The 20,335-nt window shown below is 43.6% G+C and overlaps 1 protein-coding gene across 5 annotated transcripts in view; it reads left to right on the top strand.

Moving 5' to 3' along the window:
* ATP8B1 (ATPase phospholipid transporting 8B1) overlaps positions 1-20,335 on the top strand; it is a 103,036-nt gene that overhangs the window by 42,324 nt on the left and 40,377 nt on the right. For 3 of the 5 annotated variants that reach the window (XM_061615272.1, XM_061615281.1, XM_061615261.1), the window contains 8 exons: positions 8,825-9,016; positions 10,002-10,099; positions 15,007-15,120; positions 16,893-16,991; positions 17,937-17,998; positions 18,270-18,342; positions 18,469-18,539; positions 20,021-20,103. In XM_061615272.1, coding sequence (XP_061471256.1) covers positions 8,839-9,016; positions 10,002-10,099; positions 15,007-15,120; positions 16,893-16,991; positions 17,937-17,998; positions 18,270-18,342; positions 18,469-18,539; positions 20,021-20,103 — 778 coding nt within the window. In that variant the 5' untranslated portion in view covers positions 8,825-8,838. Of the gene's footprint in view, positions 1-8,027; positions 8,197-8,824; positions 9,017-10,001; positions 10,100-15,006; positions 15,121-16,892; positions 16,992-17,936; positions 17,999-18,269; positions 18,343-18,468; positions 18,540-20,020; positions 20,104-20,335 lie in introns of those variants that run through there. The other 2 variants (XM_061615289.1, XM_061615299.1) reach the window with 2 other exon arrangements.

Below are 20,335 nucleotides of genomic sequence, written 5' to 3'. Positions count from 1 at the left end.
CCTCCCAAATTGTCAATTCTATGATTAGTGGACCATAAATGGCTTCTCCCTTTCTGGTTTTAATTGCTGTGGTCAGTTTTTTTTGGTGGTGGCTGTATTTTTTAACTCTTTTCTCTGCTGTTTTTAGTGTGTTGTTGAATTTGCTGTCATTGGTACATTCTTTTTGAAATTGGACCCAGGCACTACATCTCTCGTTATGAACCTGCCCAGTTATAAAGAACTGCAGGAGAAGCTTTTTTGGGATTCCACCACTTTGAGATCTGCTTGACCAGCTCCTGTGCCCCTCCCAAATTATTTATTTATTTATTTATATCCCGCCCTTCCCCCCAGCAGGAACCCATTGTGGTATGCGCTCCCTTCAGAGCTATACGACTGGTCCCCCTTCTGCTTTTTGAAAAGGCGTCAAGACACATACTTTAATTAGTCCTTTAAAAATTGCTTTTAGTACTGCTGCTGCTTGTAATGTTTTCTAATTATGCTTTATTTATTTTAAGTTTTCATAATGCTGTTTTTATTTTGATTTGCTGTATGCTGCCCTGGCTGGTTTATGGAAAAGTGATATGAAAACATCATATAGCAACAAACAAAAAGCAAAACATGAAGCAGCAATATGTGAGGCCTGCATATTTGAAAGAGAGTGGGTATGAGTTCCTCCATGAGTTTTCCGTGTTTTCTTCCCGGTTTGGACAGTGTGTTACGTGTCTTCTTTTTTCTGCAAATTATTTAGATTTCAGTGTTTGTGATTTAGAGTTCAGAAATAAAGGCAATGGGTGGCATCCAAGTAACTTGTTCCATCAGCACAAGGATTTCTGTTTGTGCAATAGAACTTCCCACATCCGTGCCCCACACCCTTCCCAAATCTGCTCTGGAGGGTTGGGGGAGCCCCCAGAATAGTTTTAGGGGCAGAATGGGTGGAGGAAAATGGGAAAAGTTCCATTGCGCAAGTGGAAATCCTTGCACTGACAGAATGAGTTAGTTGGATGCTGCACAAAATACTAAAACACAGCACATAACTTTAAAAAATTGATGATATGCTGCTGTTCCTGAAGTGTGACATCAATTACTGCCTCCCCTGTTCCTCAGTAAAACACTGATTTCCATACTTGGAGCAGCTTCCACTTAAGGCACCTATTTTCTTTGCCAGCTGGCATGCCAGCAGGGGCATCAATGTCTCCCATGCAGCAAAAAGGTATAGCGTATCAATGACAGCCATGTGTCCTTAAAAAAACCTCTCTGCATGTACTGCTAAATCATGAGTGGGCTGCAGTTCTCTGAGGATGCACAACTGCCGTGTGTGTTTGAAAGTGCTGAAGGTAACACTGAATATTGGTGTACCTTCAGCAAACCCATCTGCTGAATAAATTGTGGTGTCACTATGTCACTGTCACTCCCTATCTTTCCACCTGCTGTGCTAAAGTATGGAATGTAGAATTCAAAACTTTAATCCATCCCTAGGTTAGTCCATCTTATCTTAATGCATACACAAGTGGAATTGCAAAGAGGAGGAAAAATATTTATTTTTGATTTGCTCCTTCCTTCCCGACCAATCAGTCAGGCTGGGCTGGAGAGCAAGGGCTTAGAGAAAGAAAGGTATGCTTCCACTGAGATCTGTCCCCCTGCCCTGAATTTATTTCAGACACAAAGGTAGGTTGAGCCTAATTAGCTGCCCTCCATCATGAAAATGATTGTTGAGAAGTGGTAGGGCATGTAAGAGGTCACACTTGCTTTGAGCTTCAACAGGTTTGCAAGCTTGAGTAGAGATGGGGAAGAAATTCATTTCACCTCTATACTGTCATGTGCTACTGAGTGTGTTCCTTGGTGGCATGAGAGTGCAGCATTTATGCACTGGCTTAGTCCACTGAGCCTTAGGGTGCAGAAGAGGGACATAGGAGTTCATCTTATCACCTCTGCAAGGAGAGGGTTTCTGGCCTACCTTACATGGAAGTATAATTCCTTGTAGTGAATAAAGCTGCATAGTTCAGGTGCAAGCCTATATTATGTATTTGAAGACGTGAAGCATGAACTTTTCAGACTAACTGAAGCCATTGATTGAATGGCAGAAAAGAAATTGATGCATCAACCCTGGTTAACTCTGTGCTGTGCTTGATGTGGGATTGGCTCTCCAATTAAAAAGTTGAATGCCTTTTAGAAAAAGTACTCACTTCAGGAGCATAATTAATTGTAGTAGCATAATTAATTGCAGAGAGTATCTTCCAGGGCATTATTAAATATGAAAAAGGAAAGCCATAGATAGTGAAGATTCTTCTCGATTGAGATTTGGAACAAAATGACATCAACTTTTCTGCAGTGAATATTTGGTCTGCCTTATGTTACACAGATGATGAAACACTTGGTGGCTACTAATCAAGGTGTTGCTTCTGAACAGCAACCTTGTCTGTTTGGATGATTGACAGAGTAAAGTTCTGGGGGTTTAAGTTTTTTTTAAAAAAAGATCCATCTTTTGAGTTTGATGGGAATTGTTGCTGAAAGTGGGGAGGCACAAGGCACTGACATAATCCTTAGAAATCCCTCTGAGAAAGATTAGAGTACAGGCAAAACTCTTGCATTTTTAAAGGAATTGCTCCATGCTTAATGGTACTTCCTAAAATTGTCAATATGAATTATTTAAATTGTGCTCTTAAACAAAATTCTTTCTACACCATATCCTTTCAACAAAAATATGAGACTGGCTCTTAATGGGAGGTATTCAATGAAACACTTCTGCTAGCACAAGGATTTGTGCTAGTCCAATGGGATTTTTCCCCTCTCCTCCCCTCCCCGTGCCATCCTTAAATATGTTCCCAGAGGGTTGAGGGAACCCCCAAACAGATTTAGAGGGTGGACAAGGGGAGGAGAGGGGAAGAATGTTCTGTTGTGCAAGGAGAAATTGTTGTGCTGACGGAACATTCACCTTAGTGCTATGTTGAATGCAACCCAATAGTTTTATATGGAGGTGGAGAAGAGAGGCTCATTCACAAGTAAGCATCCACAGATGCTCTTTTTTCTGTAACTTTTCATGTGTCCCCTATGTTGCTGCTTTAGCCTATGGATAAGCAAAAACAAAACAAAACAAAAAAATAACCAGCAGCCATGGAGTTTGAGAGCTGCTTAAGGGGAGAGGTTATATCTTTGCAACTGCCCAGTTGCAGATCCATTTTTGACTGCAGTGTTGAGTTAAGTACCACAATACACACTTCCATGGAATTTGTTGTTGCTAATAAACTAACAGTCTACTCTTGCTGTGTTTTGAAATGATGGAGAAACATTGCTGAGTCAGAATGAGATTATCCAAGTTACGTTTAGGATGTCAGTAATTAAATGCAGTCTGAGTTAGTTTTTGGGATGTTGTGAAGAATGACAGAAGGCTCCTCCCCCCACTTTTTTTGAAACTTGTCTGGGGAGTGTTGCTCAACTTTTCCAGCAAGAAAGCAAAATTATATTCCTTTCCTGTAAGGACGGAAATATTTCATTTTGTCAGTTGCATACAAGTAAAGTTAACTCACAAATTTAACTAACCCTTCTAAGGTTATAATGAATACACAGGAAGGCCCAATCCCAAAATAGAAGAATCATTATCATCATAATTTGGATAAGGAAGCTGCTATAACCATTTGTCTATGTACCCCTCAATACTGTCTGTAGTATAACATAGACTATAGCAACAGGCATTCGCTCTCTAGGGTTTCAGGTAAAGGAGTATTTGCTCAGCCCTGCCCAGAGATGCACGGGACTGAACCTGGAAGTTTTGGGCATGAAAATGATAGGAAGGATCATATATCGCACCAATTGGTTTTGGCTGCAGTGGTTTCCTTAATTATGCCTTATTGTGTATGTTGAGTACATGAAAGGGAGAATAACTTGACATTCTACCTTTTTTAAAAATAGGAAATTGTACACAAATATTAATACACAATGGTTACATGTGTGATGCTTTGTCTATTGTACATCAGTATACCTCTTTCTATAAAACAAAGATTGTGTGTGTGTGTGTGTGTTAGCATAGCTGCATTATCGTGCTTCTATATCTCTTTTTTAAAAAGGACATGCTCAAGGTCATAATATCCTTTTTTTGAGAACATCCGGTATACAGCACAAAGAACGGTTGGCTCGGGGAGTGACAATTTTTTTAACCCCTTTTACTACCCAGTTAGCCATTAACAGTGCCACTCCCTAAACTGTATCAGTCAAACAGTTTTTCTAGAATATGCAGGTATGGAAGCACGTTTATGTGGATTACCGAAGTGGCAATAGAAAATGATTTAAAGTCCTTATGGAATGGAAGAACAGGGTGAGAAAGGGCTAGAATCACACCATTGACAGAACTGCCTGTCTGTGGATTAGGACTGTTGCCCAAGGGGTGTGGAGCCCAATACTTTCATCCAGGTTCCTCTTTCAATCATTGTCAGTTAATGAGGACAAATGTTAGTGGGTGGGGCTGTGAATTTCGTGCCTTTTTTAAAAAGAATCTTGAGTCTCTTTTGGTTCCATTCTATGTAATAGCGAATGAAACAATTACCATGCCCTTTTCATCTAACGAATGGTAGCTGTTTATGCCATTGCAAGCTACCTCATTTAAATATCTCAGAAAAATCAGATTTTTATTTGGTAAAAAATGCCAATTTAAATGTAATTAGTTAATCAACCAATTGGATAGCAGATGTTTGTTCAGTTTAGCACCTTAAAGTGTAGTGACATTTGTTTTAAATCTTACATGTTTTAAAGTCTGTTCTGCTTTCAACTAATAGGTTTAGTTTTCCTGGAGCCTTTGAGTCTTATTCCATACACTTCTTACACATGAAACAGTTTAATGGTTGGTTTTGTTTTGTTTTAACAATAAGCTTTATTTCAGGGATAGGTATAGCACAGTGGGGAGGAGAGCCTGGCTGGGAGTCCAGAGTCTGTGAGTTCAAATCCCCGCTCCTGTCTCCTGGGTGTCGATGGCCAGCTAAATATCACCCCCACAGTGAGTGGCTCAGGGGTTACGTGCCCTGCCACCTGTGCAGCCGTGGTCAAGCTGCACAGTCCCAAGGAGCCCAGTTGCCCCCCAGCTGGCAGTTGTGGACAAGGAAGGGGCTGGCTTGTGCAGCTGTGGCAAGCTGAGCAGGCGCTAGCCAGCTGGGAAGGACTAGCCTCAGAGGGAGGCAATGGTAAACCCCCTCTGAATACCGCTTACTATGAAAACCCTATTCATAGGGTCACCATAAGTCGGGATTGACTTGAAGGTGAATCATTTCAGGGATGGGCAACCTGTGTCCCTCTAGTTGTTGATGGACTGCAACACCCATGAGACCCAGCCAGCATGGCCAACGGTCAGGGATGATGGGAGTTGTGTTGTCAGTCCAGCAACTTTTGGAGGGACACAGGTTTTTCCCATCCCTGTTTTTATGTGGTGAAGTAGTCTTGTCAATGCTTCCCCTATATTTGTGAGGACAGATCTGTTGCACCTGATGCAGGAGTGACTTAGGACTGACCAGTAATGAGTATAGCATCATAAATGATGATCTGCATGTCTGAATCATAGATACGCTATAGACTTTCCATATCATCTCATGTTCACTGTTTATTAATGGGGCTAGTTGATGTATTCAGTTGCAGGTAATTAAGCACTGTGAGGTGTCAAGTAGTGTTCAACCACGTGAACAAGTGTTCAGGGAAGGAAAGATAAGACACTTAGAGCTGTGTATTATAAGGTTACTTTTACTTACGAATCTGTCCATTTGTTGGACTCCTCTTGAAAGACGTTATGGGGGGGAAATGGCATGCATCTACTTCAGAGGTGGTTGCCAATGATGGCTGGATTTGCTGAGAATACTCATTTAGGATCTTGATTGAGCTCATTACAGAAACATGATCCAAAATGTAGCTGTCCTTTGAAATTCGTATTTTTTTGATTTTCGTGAAGCACTTGTCCAACCAAAAATGTTTATTGAATACGTGCACAATGCAGGTGTATTTCGGAGGGAATTGCTTACAAAAATCTGTATCGTAGGGGAAATGCAAACTAAAATGCTGAGGACTTAAAAAATGCAAACTAATGTGGAAATGTGACAAACTGGGGTTGGAAAAATGCAAGGGAGAGAAACTGAAGATTCATGATAATGATGCTGCTCTGCGTTGATGAAACAGCCCATCTTGGCCAAGTTTGGCTACCTATAAGGCTTCATATGCCTGTGTATAGGTAGGTGTGTGCGCGTGCCTGCATGTGTAGTATTTGGTAGTGGTAGAGTGTGACTTTAAATCACAACTTTCTGCTGCAAAACCATTGTTCCACCGCCTGGGAAAGAAAGGGCTGTAGTCACATACTGCAGTATAACATATTCTGTTCTAACAGGCTTTGTTAAGAAGAAGCACAATGGCCTATAAGATGTGTTTGCTGTTCTGTTTTTTATTGGCAAATTATTTTTATGGTAATCAGTAAAGCGCATATGTGAGATCTTCCCTGCCAGTAGCGTGGTGGCAAATTCAGAAGTGCAGGGTCTCTTTATGATAGTTACAGCCATGCTGCCTCATAGCCACACACCCTTCTAAGATTATACAGCCTTCTATGAGCATGAAAGGGGAGTGTGTTAGCTACTGAGAAGAGCCTTCTCAGTGGCTAACACACCTCGTTTCACTCTGACTGGCTCCAATCAGCAGGAAAGGACAAGGAAGCTTGTTAGAAGACTCTTCTCAGTGACCAGCACACTCCTTTTTCCTGCTTATTGGCTCATAGGATGCTGGGTACAAAGGGAACCTGCTCTCAAAAAAGTAAAGGGTCAAGTTCCCCCGAGACCCTGGATGACTACACCCCTTTTCCTCTCCCCCTTTATTATTCATTTTCTCACACAAATATACAGAAATTTTATTTAGTAATATACTCTTCTGAGATCTGCCCATTTGCTTTTTACTATTTTGCTGCTGTACTGAGAAAGAGATGGCTGCTAATTGCACACTTCATTCTAAACACCATTTAGCAAAAGTTTTCTGGGGACTGAGTGCAGACTTCCTCTAGTATGAGACAGGTGGCAATGCCAGGTTGTGCCTTAGGGAACATAGGAAGGAAGTACCTTATACCTTAATAAATCATATGATCATAGAGTCAGAAGGGACCTTGGAGGTAATCTAGTTTAGTCCCCTGCACAATGCAGGCTGCAGCTACAACATCCTTGACAGATGGCTGTCCAGCCTCTGTACACGTACAGGATAGTAGCATCTGGTAATTTTATTGATGAAAGAAAGGTTTGTTGATCATTTGAGTTTTAGTACATTCATTGATTAATCAACCAACTAAACTTGCATAAATTTACATGTGATAGGAAAACAATAGTTTTAACAAAAAAGCAATCTCCTTGCTGTTGCTTTCTGCCCTCTGTGTGCAGGCAATGGCAAGAACAAAGAATATATTTGCAGTATATTTATTAATTAATTAATTAATTTAATTTATATACCGCCCCATAGCCGAAGCTCTCTGGGCGGTTCACAACAGGTAAAAAACATCTAACATACAATTAAAACCTCATATTAAGCAGTTTAAAAAGTTAAAAATATCAGGAATTAAAACATAATTAAACACATACTAAAATGCATATTAAATACTACTACTAAAATGCTGAAAATGCCTGGGAGAAGAGGAAGGTTTTTTTTACCTGACGCCGAAAAGATAATAATGTTGGCACCAGGCTTATCTCGTCAGGAAGGATATTCCATAGTTCGGGGGCCACCACTGAGAAGGCCCTTTTTTTTGTTGTCACCTTCCGGGCTTCTCTCTGAGTAGGCACCCGGAGAAGGGCCTTCGATGTTGAGCGCAGTGTACGGGTAGGTTCATATCGGGAGAGGCATTCCATCAGGTATTGTGGTCCCAGTATGCAAATATTGAATAGAAACCTAGGATTATCTCTGCCTGATTCAGTGTCGAAGAAGTGAATATGTATCATATTTGTATAAGGTTGGGACTGCAGATTAATCAGATCCCACAACATAGTTTTCTAAAAGTTTTCTGAAGCTTTATGCAACTGAGCCTGGATCTGGCATTCTTGACATTCTGGCAGGTATGCACACTTGAGCTGATCTCCTTCCTCTCTCAGAAAGTTAAAGTGGAAGTTCTACTGCAGGGATAGAGAATCTGTGGCCCTCCAGACATAGTTGGACTACAGCTCCCATCATACTTGATCATTAGCCATGATGGCTGGGAGACCAACGACCTTTCGAGGGGCACAGGTTGGAAAGCATGTTTATTTTAATGTATTGGGACCCAGCTAAGACTCTCTGGTTCTTTGGGAGGAATTTGATGGGTGAATTGATTTCATTTTGGATGTAAAGTGCACGCCCTCAGTAGTCTACCTTGCTCTTGGTTACCTGCTGGCACTGTGAGCCCAGAACTATTGAGTAATGCTGGTTACGAAGAGGCTTACATTAAGAGCTCAGAAGCCTGCATACGTTCATGATATCTGAGCTATTGGCACTGGAATACACAAAGTTTCTAGTTATACCTATTGGCTTAGAAAAGGACCCTGTAATATTTTCCCCCTTCTGCTACATTATATTGCCTGTAAAATGAAAAGGTATTTATTTGCACAGGACTACAACACACTCAGCCCAACCCTATTTGGTAATGTAATCTGTTAGCAGGGTCTGTTAGCTGAGTGGCTTTAACTACATCAGGTGACAATCCACTGAAAACAGAGGCATGTTTCAGACTGAGAAAATTAATGTTATTTTAAAACAATGCTTAGGTAACTTTGTTCTTGATTGTAAGTCTAGCACTAAGATGCAGGAGAGACAGGAATTCAGTTCTGTGCCTATCTTGCTAGGCTGCAATTCGTTTCCTTTTCATTTCTGTATTCAGAAACTGCTGATAGGATGAATTTGGAAAGAGATTTGGACAATACCTTTGATGAGGACTCCCAGCCCAATGATGAAGAGGTGCCGTATAGTGATGATGAGACAGAGGATGAATTGGATATTCAGCCTGCCGTTGAGCCAGAACAAAACCGCATCAACACAGAGGTGGAAGTAACTCGAGATACGCTTAGAAAAGGTAAGGTCGGCATGAATGGTTGCAGAAGGGAACATACGAAGAGCCCTGCTGGATCAAGCAAAAGCCCATCTACTCCTGCATCCTATGGCCAACAGGATGCCTATGGGAAGTCTAGAAGCAGGACCTGAGCGCAACAGCACTCTCTGTGCTTGTGATTCCCAGCAATTGGCATTCAGACAGTGGAGGCAGAACATAGCCAGTGTGGCTAGTAGTTATCCTCCATGCATTTGTCTAATGCTCTTTTAAAGCCACCTAAGCTGGTGGACATCACTACCTCTTGTGGGATTGAATGCCGTAGTTTAACTGTGTGAAAAAGTCCTTTCTTTTGTCTGTCTGAATCTTCCAACATTCGCCTTCAAGTAATTACTCTATTACATTTTTACTTTTCCAGTTTCCAAAGCAAAACATCATCATTCCTGTATTGAGGAACCACCAATCTACGATGCAAGGGGAGTTGCCAGCCCTATAGTTTGCAAGCCTCACTGTGTTTCTCCTTTCTACCCCCAATGGCAGAGGTGCAAAGGAGAAGCACAGGGAGGCTTGCAAAGGGCTTCAAAGAGCACCACTGGGAAGGAGAAGCGGTTTCCGCTAAATGGAAACCACTTCCCTCCTCCTTCTTGAGTAAGGTGTGCTACTACCACCCATCAGCTGATGGCGGTTGGGAGTGTACCTTTTAGCTTCTGATTGTTCCTTTGGAGCCCCATACTTGCCCCATACCTGATGTTATGTGTGACATCATGTGTAGGGCAGGTAGGCATGGCTTGCCCAAAGTGGCCTGCAGGCATCAAGGGCAGGTTCTTCACCCCTGATCTGTTGTCACATCATAGTTTCCATTTAAAACTTGTGTATGCTGGGACAGCTAACTGCAAGAAAAAACCCCTATAGCCTTCAAATGCAGGTTGGAAGGAGAACCTTTTCTGCTTTCAGGCATTGATTATTATATTCATGATTATCACACTTTATAGTTTGTTTATTTGTTTTCCAGAATGTAGCTGGCAAGTTAAAGCAAATGACAGAGACTTCCATGAACAGCCCCACTTTAGGAAAACAACGTATTTGTGCTGTACGAAAAGTAAATATGCAGTAAGTGGATTTAAAATAATAGGGTTGAAAGTAGGGTTGCCAGGTCTCCGTTTTTCTGCCGGAGTCTCAGGGAAAATGGGGCCGTCTCCGGCCTCCGGCCATATGTCAGTCAAACTGGTGGATCTCCGGCTTTGTAGCGGCCCCCTCAGCCACGCATGCATGAAGAGGCGGTGGCTGTGGAGGCCGGGCTGGCTCCTCCTTAGGCAGTTCCCCTGCTCCAGAAAGGAAAAGAACTCTTTCCGGTGGCAGCTCAAGCTTAGCAGACCTGCAGAGCTGGCTCGCCCGGTGGAGAGAAGGCAGCGACTCTCGCCTGGATTCAGACACCCCAATTGCTTCGGCTAGCGGAGCCCAAATGCACAGGAAACTGTTCAAGGTGAGGCTGCCTTGATTTAGCCCTGTCCACTTTGGAACCCGTTTCCTCGCTTTCGTGTTATGTCTGGCCCCGAGATCTCCCTCCCCTCCCCCGTCGCTTCTCCCTTTCTCTCTCCGCCCGCCCCCTTTCCCTGGTAATAACGACACGTATGCCCTCCTGCCCACATTCTAGCAACCAGGAATGTGCCAAGCGCCGCAGCAGGCAGCTGCTGCCACCCACTCGCCTTGCCTTGCCCTGCCCCCTCGTGCAATGCAACGGACCCCCACCCCGGAATCCTGCGCCCCCTCCTCTTTCCCTTGGGAAAAAGGGGTGAGCCGGCGAGGAAGGGGGCTCTTTTTCAGCCTCCCCCCCTCAATTCAGGGCTCCCAAAGGCTCCCTGTCTCCTCTCCCCGCCCACCAAGCCCCCGATCGGGGGGGGCAAGGCTGGCATCAGCCGGCCTCCCTTCCCTTCCCCTCGCCTGCTGGTCCCCGGCCGGCCCGTGCGGTGCCTGGGGTGCGCGCCTCCGCCGCTGCGATGCAGCCACTTGCGGCTGTCAACCTCTCGCTCAGCCCCTCCCTGCCGATTGCAGCTCTCACACACTCACACGCACCCGCTCTCACACACACGGTGCCGGGAGGGAGCGCGGCGGCACAGTCAGACAGGCGGAGCTGGACTCGGCGAAGCTGGTGGGCGAATACTCATGCCCGGAGCTGCCACCGCGCGTGCGCGCCCACACACCGAGCGAGGCAGCCCGAGCTGCTGCTATAGTCCGAGCGGGAGCTGCAGCTGCAGCTTCTTCGAGCAGCATGCTCTGGGAGGGTGGCGTGGGTAGCTTGCTGGCTGGCCAGCCGATGCCAGACTTGCCCCCCCCAATCGGGGGCTTGGCGGGCGGGGAGAGGAGACCGGGAGCCTTTGGGAGCCCTGACTGTGCCGCCGCGCTCCCTCCTGGCACCGTGTGTGTGAGAGCGGGTGCGTGTGAGTGTGTGAGAGCTGCAATCGGCAGGGAGGGGCTGAGCGAGAGGTTGACAGCCGCAAGTGGCTGCATCGCAGCGGCGGAGGCGCGCACCCCAGGCACCGCACGGGCCGGCCGGGGACCAGCAGGCGAGGGGAAGGGAAGGGAGGCCGGCTGATGCCAGCCTTGCCCCCCCCCGATCAGGGGCTTGGCGGGCGGGGAGAGGAGACAGGGAGCCTTTGGGAGCCCTGAATTGAGGGGGGGGAGGCTGAAAGAGAGCCCCCTTCCTCGCCGGCTCACCCCTTTTTCCCAAGGGAAAGAGGAGGGGGCGCAGGATTCCGGGGTGGTGGTCCGTTGCATTGCGTGAGGGGGCAGGGCCAGGCAAGGCAAGGCAAGGCGAGTGGGTGGCAGCAGCTGCCTGCTGCGGCGCTTGGCACATTCCCGGTTGCTAGAATGTGGGCAGGAGGGCATACATGTCGTTATTACCAGGGAAAGGGGGCGGGCGGAAAGAGAAAGGGAGAAGCGAAGGGGGAGGGGAGGGAGATCTCGGGGCCAGACATAACACGAAAGCGAGGAAACGGGTTCCAAAGTGGACAGGGAAGGACACACTGTTCACTGTGGACTTTCACCATTAAAACCATTTGGAACAGAAAAAAGATCAGAAGAGCTCTGTATTGCTAATTATAATAAGGAGTTTTGTAAAGACTGCACTAAAGAGTATCAGAGAAGCTATTGTATAGTGACCAGCACTATGGAAGCCCCAAGAGTGTTGAAATCAAAAGTGAAGGAAAACCTCTACATAATAACAAAGACAAACAACAAATTTTGTGGAGGCATGTTGGGAATGCTAGTGAAATGGACAATGGAAAGGAGGACAGTGGATACTCCTCTTTGTTGGCCAGTCAGCACGAGCCCACAGATAATGACGATAGTATGCTACTGGCAGGAAACACAAGTGATACACATATATGCATATTCTTTATCTTTTAAGGAGGCAAGTCCTAAATGGGGGGTGGGGGAGAGAGAACACACACCTCTGCATTATTTTAGAACAATGAAATGGTATATAAATAGTCCCCTGAAAATATATATAGGTGACATTGTGTACTTTGTAAAGCCAGAAGCAAGTAAGCTAGATTAAATGTTCCCTAAAAGTGTTGGACTGTGACCTGGGAGACCAGGGTTCAAATCCCCACCCAGCCATGAAGCTCCCTGGGTGACCTTGGGCCAGTCACTGCCTCTCAGACTCAGAGGAAGGCAATAGTAAACCACCTCTGTCTGAATACTGCTTACCATGAAGATCCTATCTGGGATCAACTTGAAGGCAGTCCATTTCCATTTTGCATCACCCTAAGCTTGTGAGAAAGAATGACCTTGTCACTTCAGATGGACCTAGGAACACCGTATTTTAGATAAGATTTCTATTTTAATCTCCAGAGAATTTTTTTTTGAATGGTATGCTCCAAGCAACTGTGGTGCTACAATGTATCGTGTTTAATGATGTCACTAGGGCCCGCCCCGTGATGTCACTAGGGCCCGCCCCATGATGTCACTAGGGCCCGCCCCATGACATCACTAGGGCCCACCCCATGACGTCACTAGGGCCCACCCCATTTTCTCAGGTTTTTGGATGGTTCCGACCTGGCAACCCTAGTTGAAAGTGACCTTCACCTAGTCCAGGAGTAAACTAGGACAGTCATCTAGTCATGGGATGAGGAACCTGTGGCTCTCCAGATATTGTTGTACTACAACTCCCATCATCCCTAACCACTGGTGCTGGATGGGGCTGATGGGAGTTGGAGTCCAAGAATATATTGAGGGCCATAGCTTCCTTATCCTTGATTTAGTCCAGCCCACTTCTCAATGCAGGATTTTCAAAAAGGATGTATCTCTGCAGAAGCAGCTTGCCTGGTGGAGCAGAGACACAAAGGTAGCTTGCCAATTATTGGGAGGTAGATGGGGAGGGCAAGATGGTGGGAAGGTTGCGGCTTTGCAAGTACACTGGCAGAGCCAGTCTGCTTCTCCCACTGGTGTAGCCACACAACCCTAACCTCCCCGTCACCTAGCCCTTTTCCCTCCTGGTAAGTGGCAGTGATGCAGCTGCCAGGAAGTTAGAGCTGCAGCCCTGCCCCACTGGGCAAACAAAAAAGTATTCTGAAGGAAAAGGCCACACAGAGTATATACAACAACAAGAACTTTACTATCACTGAAGATATGAAGAGAACAAGGTCCACAGCACGGTGCTGTTCGTAGGTCAAACTGCAACTCAGAACTCAGCCCTGCCCCACTGGGCAAACCACTTCTGCATCCCTGACTGATGGCTCTATAGCCTGCGTACAGGCAGTCTACAGCCTTTATACAGAATAGCCTTTGGCAATATATTGTTGTTATTGTTATTATTTCCTTGTACTTATAACTTGCCCTTCTTCCCAATGGGATGGCTAATGATGCAATAAAAAATCATAGTCATAAATTACAATAAAATATTGTTAAAACCAAATACAAATACATCAAAGCCAAATACAAAAATTGAATAACACAGTAAAATCAAGAAAAGTAGTAAAATTTTCAGTTACATCCAAATTATGGGCAAAATAAAGCTTAGCTGATTAATTGTTTGAGTTTTAAAACAGGTATTGATTAAGTAATAAAAGAAATTTGCATAACTCTACATATGAGAGGGAATCAATAACTCCAAAGAAAAGCATTGTTTTTAGACGACGCAGAAGTGCTACAGCATGTATAATTAAGAGACAGTCCCTGTTCTTTCTCAAACCGTAGGGAATGTCTTGTCTGCCTAGAATTAAATTCCACTGAACCCACTGAGACTTACCTTTGAGTAAACATTAATAGAATTGGATTGTAAACTTTTTAGCATTGCTAATTATGGTTACGTGCATCTCCCATATTGCATCATATTCTTTTCTAGTGCAATGATGTGTCTAGTCTTTAAAGCACGGGTGGGGAACCTGTGGCCCAACTCCTATAATTCCTGACCATGGCTATGCTGGCTGGGGCTGATGGGAGCTGGAGTCCCATAGGTTCCCCATCCCTGCTTTAGAGTATCAGTCTTTGTATTCTAACTTCTGGAACAGGAATTTCAGTTTTGAGATTTACCTGCTTGTGAACAGGGAGACTTGGAGGTAGGGGGAAGCTAAGGTATCGAGGATTTGTGGGCATTCCTTTAAGTGCTTGCAAATAACTTCAAGGTTCTTTGAATATTGCAAGAACATTTGCAAACCCCAGATGGTTTATGAGGCAATCAGAGGGGTATTGGACCATCCCTAGCCAGTTTTTCAACACTTGACTTGAAGGTGGAAAATTCCTGCACTTTTTTAATGCCTTTTTTAGCCCACTTTAAAAAGAATAGAACCAACTTTTGATAATGTGAAACATGACCGCCCCCCAAGTCTGTTTCATATGACTTGTTCAAGTCAGTGACCCATGGGAAAACTAGTTTGCATAATGCCCTGGCCTAACCGAAGCAGTCTGAAGGATGATTTAACTAAATGAAATGTTTTGCATGAAATGCAGGTAGTATGAGTATATTTAACGTTTTGTCTGGGATTTACTTTGTTTTGTCTGCAATTTATCTTCAACAGGGGAATGCAATTAAAACCTACAAGTATAATCCCATTACCTTCTTGCCACTGAATTTACTTGAACAGTTTAAAAGGGCAGCCAACTTCTATTTCCTGGTTCTACTTATTTTACAGGTAAAACACGACTGTAGAATTCATTATGGGTACTGTTTGTTTCTTTTGTGCCCGGTTTAAAGGTTAACATATGAGACAGGTGACAGTAAAGAGCTGCTACTGAAGCAGTGCTCAGACAGTCTATTTGAATCTTGGATTTTTTGGTTGAGGACTGGACCTTGGTACGTATAGGAAGCTGCTTTATACTGAATCAGACCATTAGGTCCATCTGGCTCAGTAGTGTCTACACTGACTGGCAGTATCTCTCTAGGGATTCAGACAGGGAATCTCTCTTTTATACCTGGAGATGCCGGGGATTGAACCTGGGACCTTCTACGTGCAAGGCAGATGCTTTGTCGCTGAGCTACGTCCCTTCCCTATGATTTGTGATAGTAATATTGCACTATTATGAGGAGAGTCCTTGTCCTGATATGGTTAGAATTTCACTTAGCATAGAGGCATTTCTTATGTTGTCCTGTGAGATGCTAAGTGATGAGATACCAAATGATTACATGCATCATGAGTGAAGCATCCCTGAGTTTGCATGGCCTTGCACAGTTCAGATGATGATGTTGTTCTGGGCAGCAGTCCTGTATTTGAGCCTATCCAACTGTAGGACTGGGCCACTAAGGTGCCTCTATGAGTAGGAAATGGGCAGTCATAGAAGAAGCCCTACTGATTTGGTTTTTTTAGTGTGTGAAAGATGGAGCATGTTTGTATTTGAGCACAGAGAATCATTCCACCCTGACAGGAGCAAGGATCTCCAGCTTCATCATGATGACCTTTTAAAATCCTCTATCTTGTGTAACTGCAGTTCTATATATTCCTGGAGGGTCAGTTATGATGCCTAAACTGGTTTTTAATGCAGACCTGCTTTTGTAAGCTTGTCTTGCTTGACAACATGCTCTACTGTCCCATTATATTTGCCTGTTACTTGCTGATACAGCTCTTCTGACCATTGCTGCCTTTTTAAAATGCAGCTTAGGCCACTTTAGATGTTACTTGCTTCAGGAGCAGGTTGTGAGAAAACTCTTGCTATGGTGAAGGCAGGGAGAGTTACAGTTCAAAGATATTTACTGTGTGCAATAGTTCCCTTTATATGGATGATCTAGAACAATTTTCCATAACTGGGTGACCTCCAAATATTTTGTACTACAACTCCCATCAACCCCAACCAGCATGGACAATGGCCAGGGATGATGGGGATTGTAGTCCAACAGCATCTGGAGGGCACTAGGTTGGGGAAGGCTGATCTAGAGTCCTTCATGCTCATTGCAGAAGCACTGATGTGCAGCCATTATATTTATTGGCAGCTGCACATATATTTTAAGAACTTGAAAACAGTTTCTCTGTGTATGTATGAATATGAGCTTCCCTGCAAAGTGTGAGAAAATGGTGTGTTCGTTCAGTGTATTTGTTCAGATTTGCCTTGCTTTAGTATGTAGCAATGCAGAGATGTTCCCCACTTTCTGAAGCGAACTGGATTAAATATCCTTTTAAGTGGAGATGTACCTGGGACATTCTGCATGCAAAGCATTTCCTCTCTCCTTCCCATATACGTATGAATACGTGAAACTGTCTTGTTCTGAGTTGGATCATTGGTCCATGTAGCCTTGTATGGTATTTAAACTGGAGATGCTTGGAATCTTGTGCATGCAAAGCCATGTGGTCTGCTACTAAGATATGCCATCTACAGATCTGTATGCCGCCTTGGGTATAAATGTAATGGGAGGCAGGATAATTTTTTTCTTTTACGCATAAATAAATAAAAATGTCTCTGTGTTCATTTGCAGACAATTCCTCAGATAACCACCCTCTCATGGTATACAACTCTGATTCCTTTACTCTTGGTCCTCGGCATCACTGCAATTAAAGATCTGGTGGATGATATTGTAAGAGTTTTTCTTCTTTTGCATTTTTTAGCATTTTTATAATGCTAAAAGGGTTGGGTGTTCTTTTTTAAAAGGTTGTTAAAATAACAAGAAACCTTCCTGAACCAAAGAACAAAATATTTTATCCACAAATGTAAATGATAAAACAGACCCTCAAACTCAGGCTAATTAGTGGTCTACAGCAAAGTAATGGAAGGGGAGAATTTGTGTTTATGGCTATTAAAAAAGGAAATGGCAAAATCTTTGCGGTATTCAGAGGTGGTTTACCGTTGCCTCCCTCTGAGACTGAAAGGCAGTGACTGGCCCAAGGTCACCCAGTGAGCTTCATGGCTGTGTGGGGATTCAAACCCTGGCCTCCCAGGTCGTAGTCGAACACCTTAACCACTACACCACATTGGCTCTCCTCATTATTTTATACACATCGCTTATTAGTCACTTTACACAAGGGTCTTAAAGCGACTTACAAATAACAGTAAAATGCACAATGCAACATATGAAAATCAAGATAATTAAAAGTGAAGCACAATATGAAATGAAACTATATGAACAATCCACTCCCTAACATCGGAACTACACCACTCAGCTTCTGCAAAGAAAAAAAAAAGACTCAGATTCCTGGGAGAAGAGGAGGTACATAGAGAAGGGCCTCTGAAGCTCAGGGCAAGGGGATGCTCCTATGGAAAAAGACATTCTATAAGATAATAGGGCCCTATGCATGCACGCACCCCCTTCATTCATCCTGCTGTCCTCTTCCATTCATTTTTCTTGACATAGGGGCCTGCACTGAAGGAGGTGGAAGGCCACCTATAGGTTGTCTACCTGTGTTTTTAAGACTTGCGGGCTTATATAATAATAATAATTTATCAACAACAGCAGCAGTAACAACAACAATAATCGAGGTTCTTTTAATCTCTTCCCTCCCATCCTCTTCCCTCTCCTTTTTAGGCTCGACATCGGATGGACAATGAAATTAACAATCGCACATGTGATGTAATCAGGGAGGGCAGGTATGGTACTGAGGGATATCACCTTAATAATTACCTGTGTGAGTGCCATCCACTCTATTAATAGTACGTTTTAGAAAGTTTTTCTATAGAAAGCTGGCATGACTATTTTTTAGTAATTATGTATACAGCCCAAAATTGGGAGGGTTGCAGTAACGTATTACCTAGTAAAAATAACATATGTTCTTTGAGGGCATTCAGTAATTTGTCTAAATATTGCCCAGTTCTCTTTTTAAATATGTATAAATATATATTTCGTATCTTGTTACTTCAGGTTTAAAAATACAAAATGGAAGGACATTAAAGTTGGCGATGTCATCCGTTTGAGGAAAAATGCCTTTATTCCTGTAAGTGGGGGGGGGGGAAGAGCGAGAGCGAGCGAGAGAGAGAGAGAGAGAGAGAGAGAAATTTGCACCACAACACCAGTATCATTTCTGTGTGCATTTAACTCACTTTAATCTTTATTTAATCAGGCTGATATCGTGCTACTGTCCAGTTCAGAACCTAATAGCCTTTGTTATGTAGAGACAGCTGAACTAGATGGGTAAGATGCCTTTCTCTTCCCTTTTACTTCCCCTGTATGTAAAAAAAAAAATCTTGTTTGTTGTCATGGCCTTGAAGTGGAAGTGGAATCAGTGGAAGGATTTTTTGTACAATGTGTTAAAATGGATTCAGAAAAGCACTTTTTGACCCAGTAGTTCAATCTACACACATAGGACAATGAAGAAGCAGCGTTAATAGATTGATATCTGGGAATGTAAGGAACAGATGTGGGTTTATTTGAAGACTTTACCATGGCATTCTGGGAATTCCTCAATTTTGGCTCCAACTGAGTGACATGGCATTTGAAGCTAACCAAATAGAGTGTCATATATATTGTGCTATTACTGGGGAATATCACTGCTGATCAAGGCTAAGGCTTCTGCTTATAACATCCTCTATTAAAAGATAAAAAACTATTATTTCCTTCTGTTTGATTTATTGTTAACTCTTGGGTAAGATTTTGCAGCCAGCATTTGAATGGATACCTAAATATATAGAGGAAAATTAGCATGAACAAGGAGGAGGTTACACAGCTATAGCTGTTTCTGTGATCATGAGTGTGCAAACACACACACACACACACACACACACACACACACATACACACACAGTAGGGGCTGTGTGTGCTCTTGCTTGCTTCATTCTGCAACCCCCTCACATTAGACTGTCCCCTTCCCACTTCATGCCTCTGCTGTCAAGCTGTATAGACACCGTTCCTTGCTGCCTTTCTCCTTCACATGTGGGCTCTGGATCCCGGGGTCAAGAGCCCCAGGGCTGGCAAGCAGAGGAGCCAGCGGAGCTGAGGGGCTGCTGCCTGTTTTGTCTGCCCCTCCTTGGTTCACGTACGCTGCCCATCCACCACCTCTTGTCATGCTATAGTTCACAAAGCCACCTGTCTGTGGCCAAGCAAACTGTAGCACGATGACATTTAGTGCAAATTATCTATATTGCCGCAGTGTCTGTTATCATTGCACTGTATATATAATACTCCCATTGTGATTTCAAAAAATGAAGAAAATGGCTCTTTGCATGTCTGAACAGTCTCTAGGTAACTTGCCCTTCCCTTCCCTAGTGGAACTAATTTTTATGTTATCATCTGATTGATCCATATGGACATGAGCCACTGTATCTTATTTCATTGCTCCTGTTAAACCTATTCTCAAACATCAGCTACTGCAGCAAATAACATAGCATGAGAAAGCACATTGTGTTGCTCATTCCTAGTCAAGGGGGGAGGGGAATGGTATGTCAGATCTATTCACTTTGGAGCCCAGAGATGATGATGTTGCTGTTTGCTTTGTTGTGTGTTGTTCTACTGCTATTTCATTAGTAAACTATGGAACAGTAGAACATAAAAAACCATTATAGAAGCACAAGTAAACGTAAGCAGAAGTTTCTTTTATTTCTAAAGAATTGAAATGATTCATCGCTTCTATTGAACTTGGAACATTACAGTCTATGCATTTCCCTCCCATGTTTTAGTGAAACCAACTTAAAGTTCAAAATGTCACTGGAGGTAACCGACAGATACCTTCAAGAAGAGAGTGACTTGGCAACATTTGATGGTTTGTACAAACAAGCATTTCTTTTGATGACACATGGACATATAAATCTGCCTTATACCAAGGCCATCGAACACAGGATTGTCCACTCTGATCAGCCACAGTTCTCCAGGATTTCAAATAGAGGTCTTTCCCAGCAACTTTGAGAAATGCCAGGAAGTGAATCTGGGACTTTTGCATGCAAAGTCTGCTTTGTTAATGAGCTACTGCTGCAAGTACCTCATGTCATTTAAGT

The sequence above is a fragment of the Rhineura floridana genome, chromosome 1 (genome assembly GCF_030035675.1).
Source record: "Rhineura floridana isolate rRhiFlo1 chromosome 1, rRhiFlo1.hap2, whole genome shotgun sequence".
Classification (NCBI taxonomy): Eukaryota; Metazoa; Chordata; class Lepidosauria; order Squamata; family Rhineuridae; genus Rhineura; species Rhineura floridana.
Note: the sequence above shows the minus strand (reverse complement) of the source record. Positions and strands in the feature narration are given on the sequence as shown.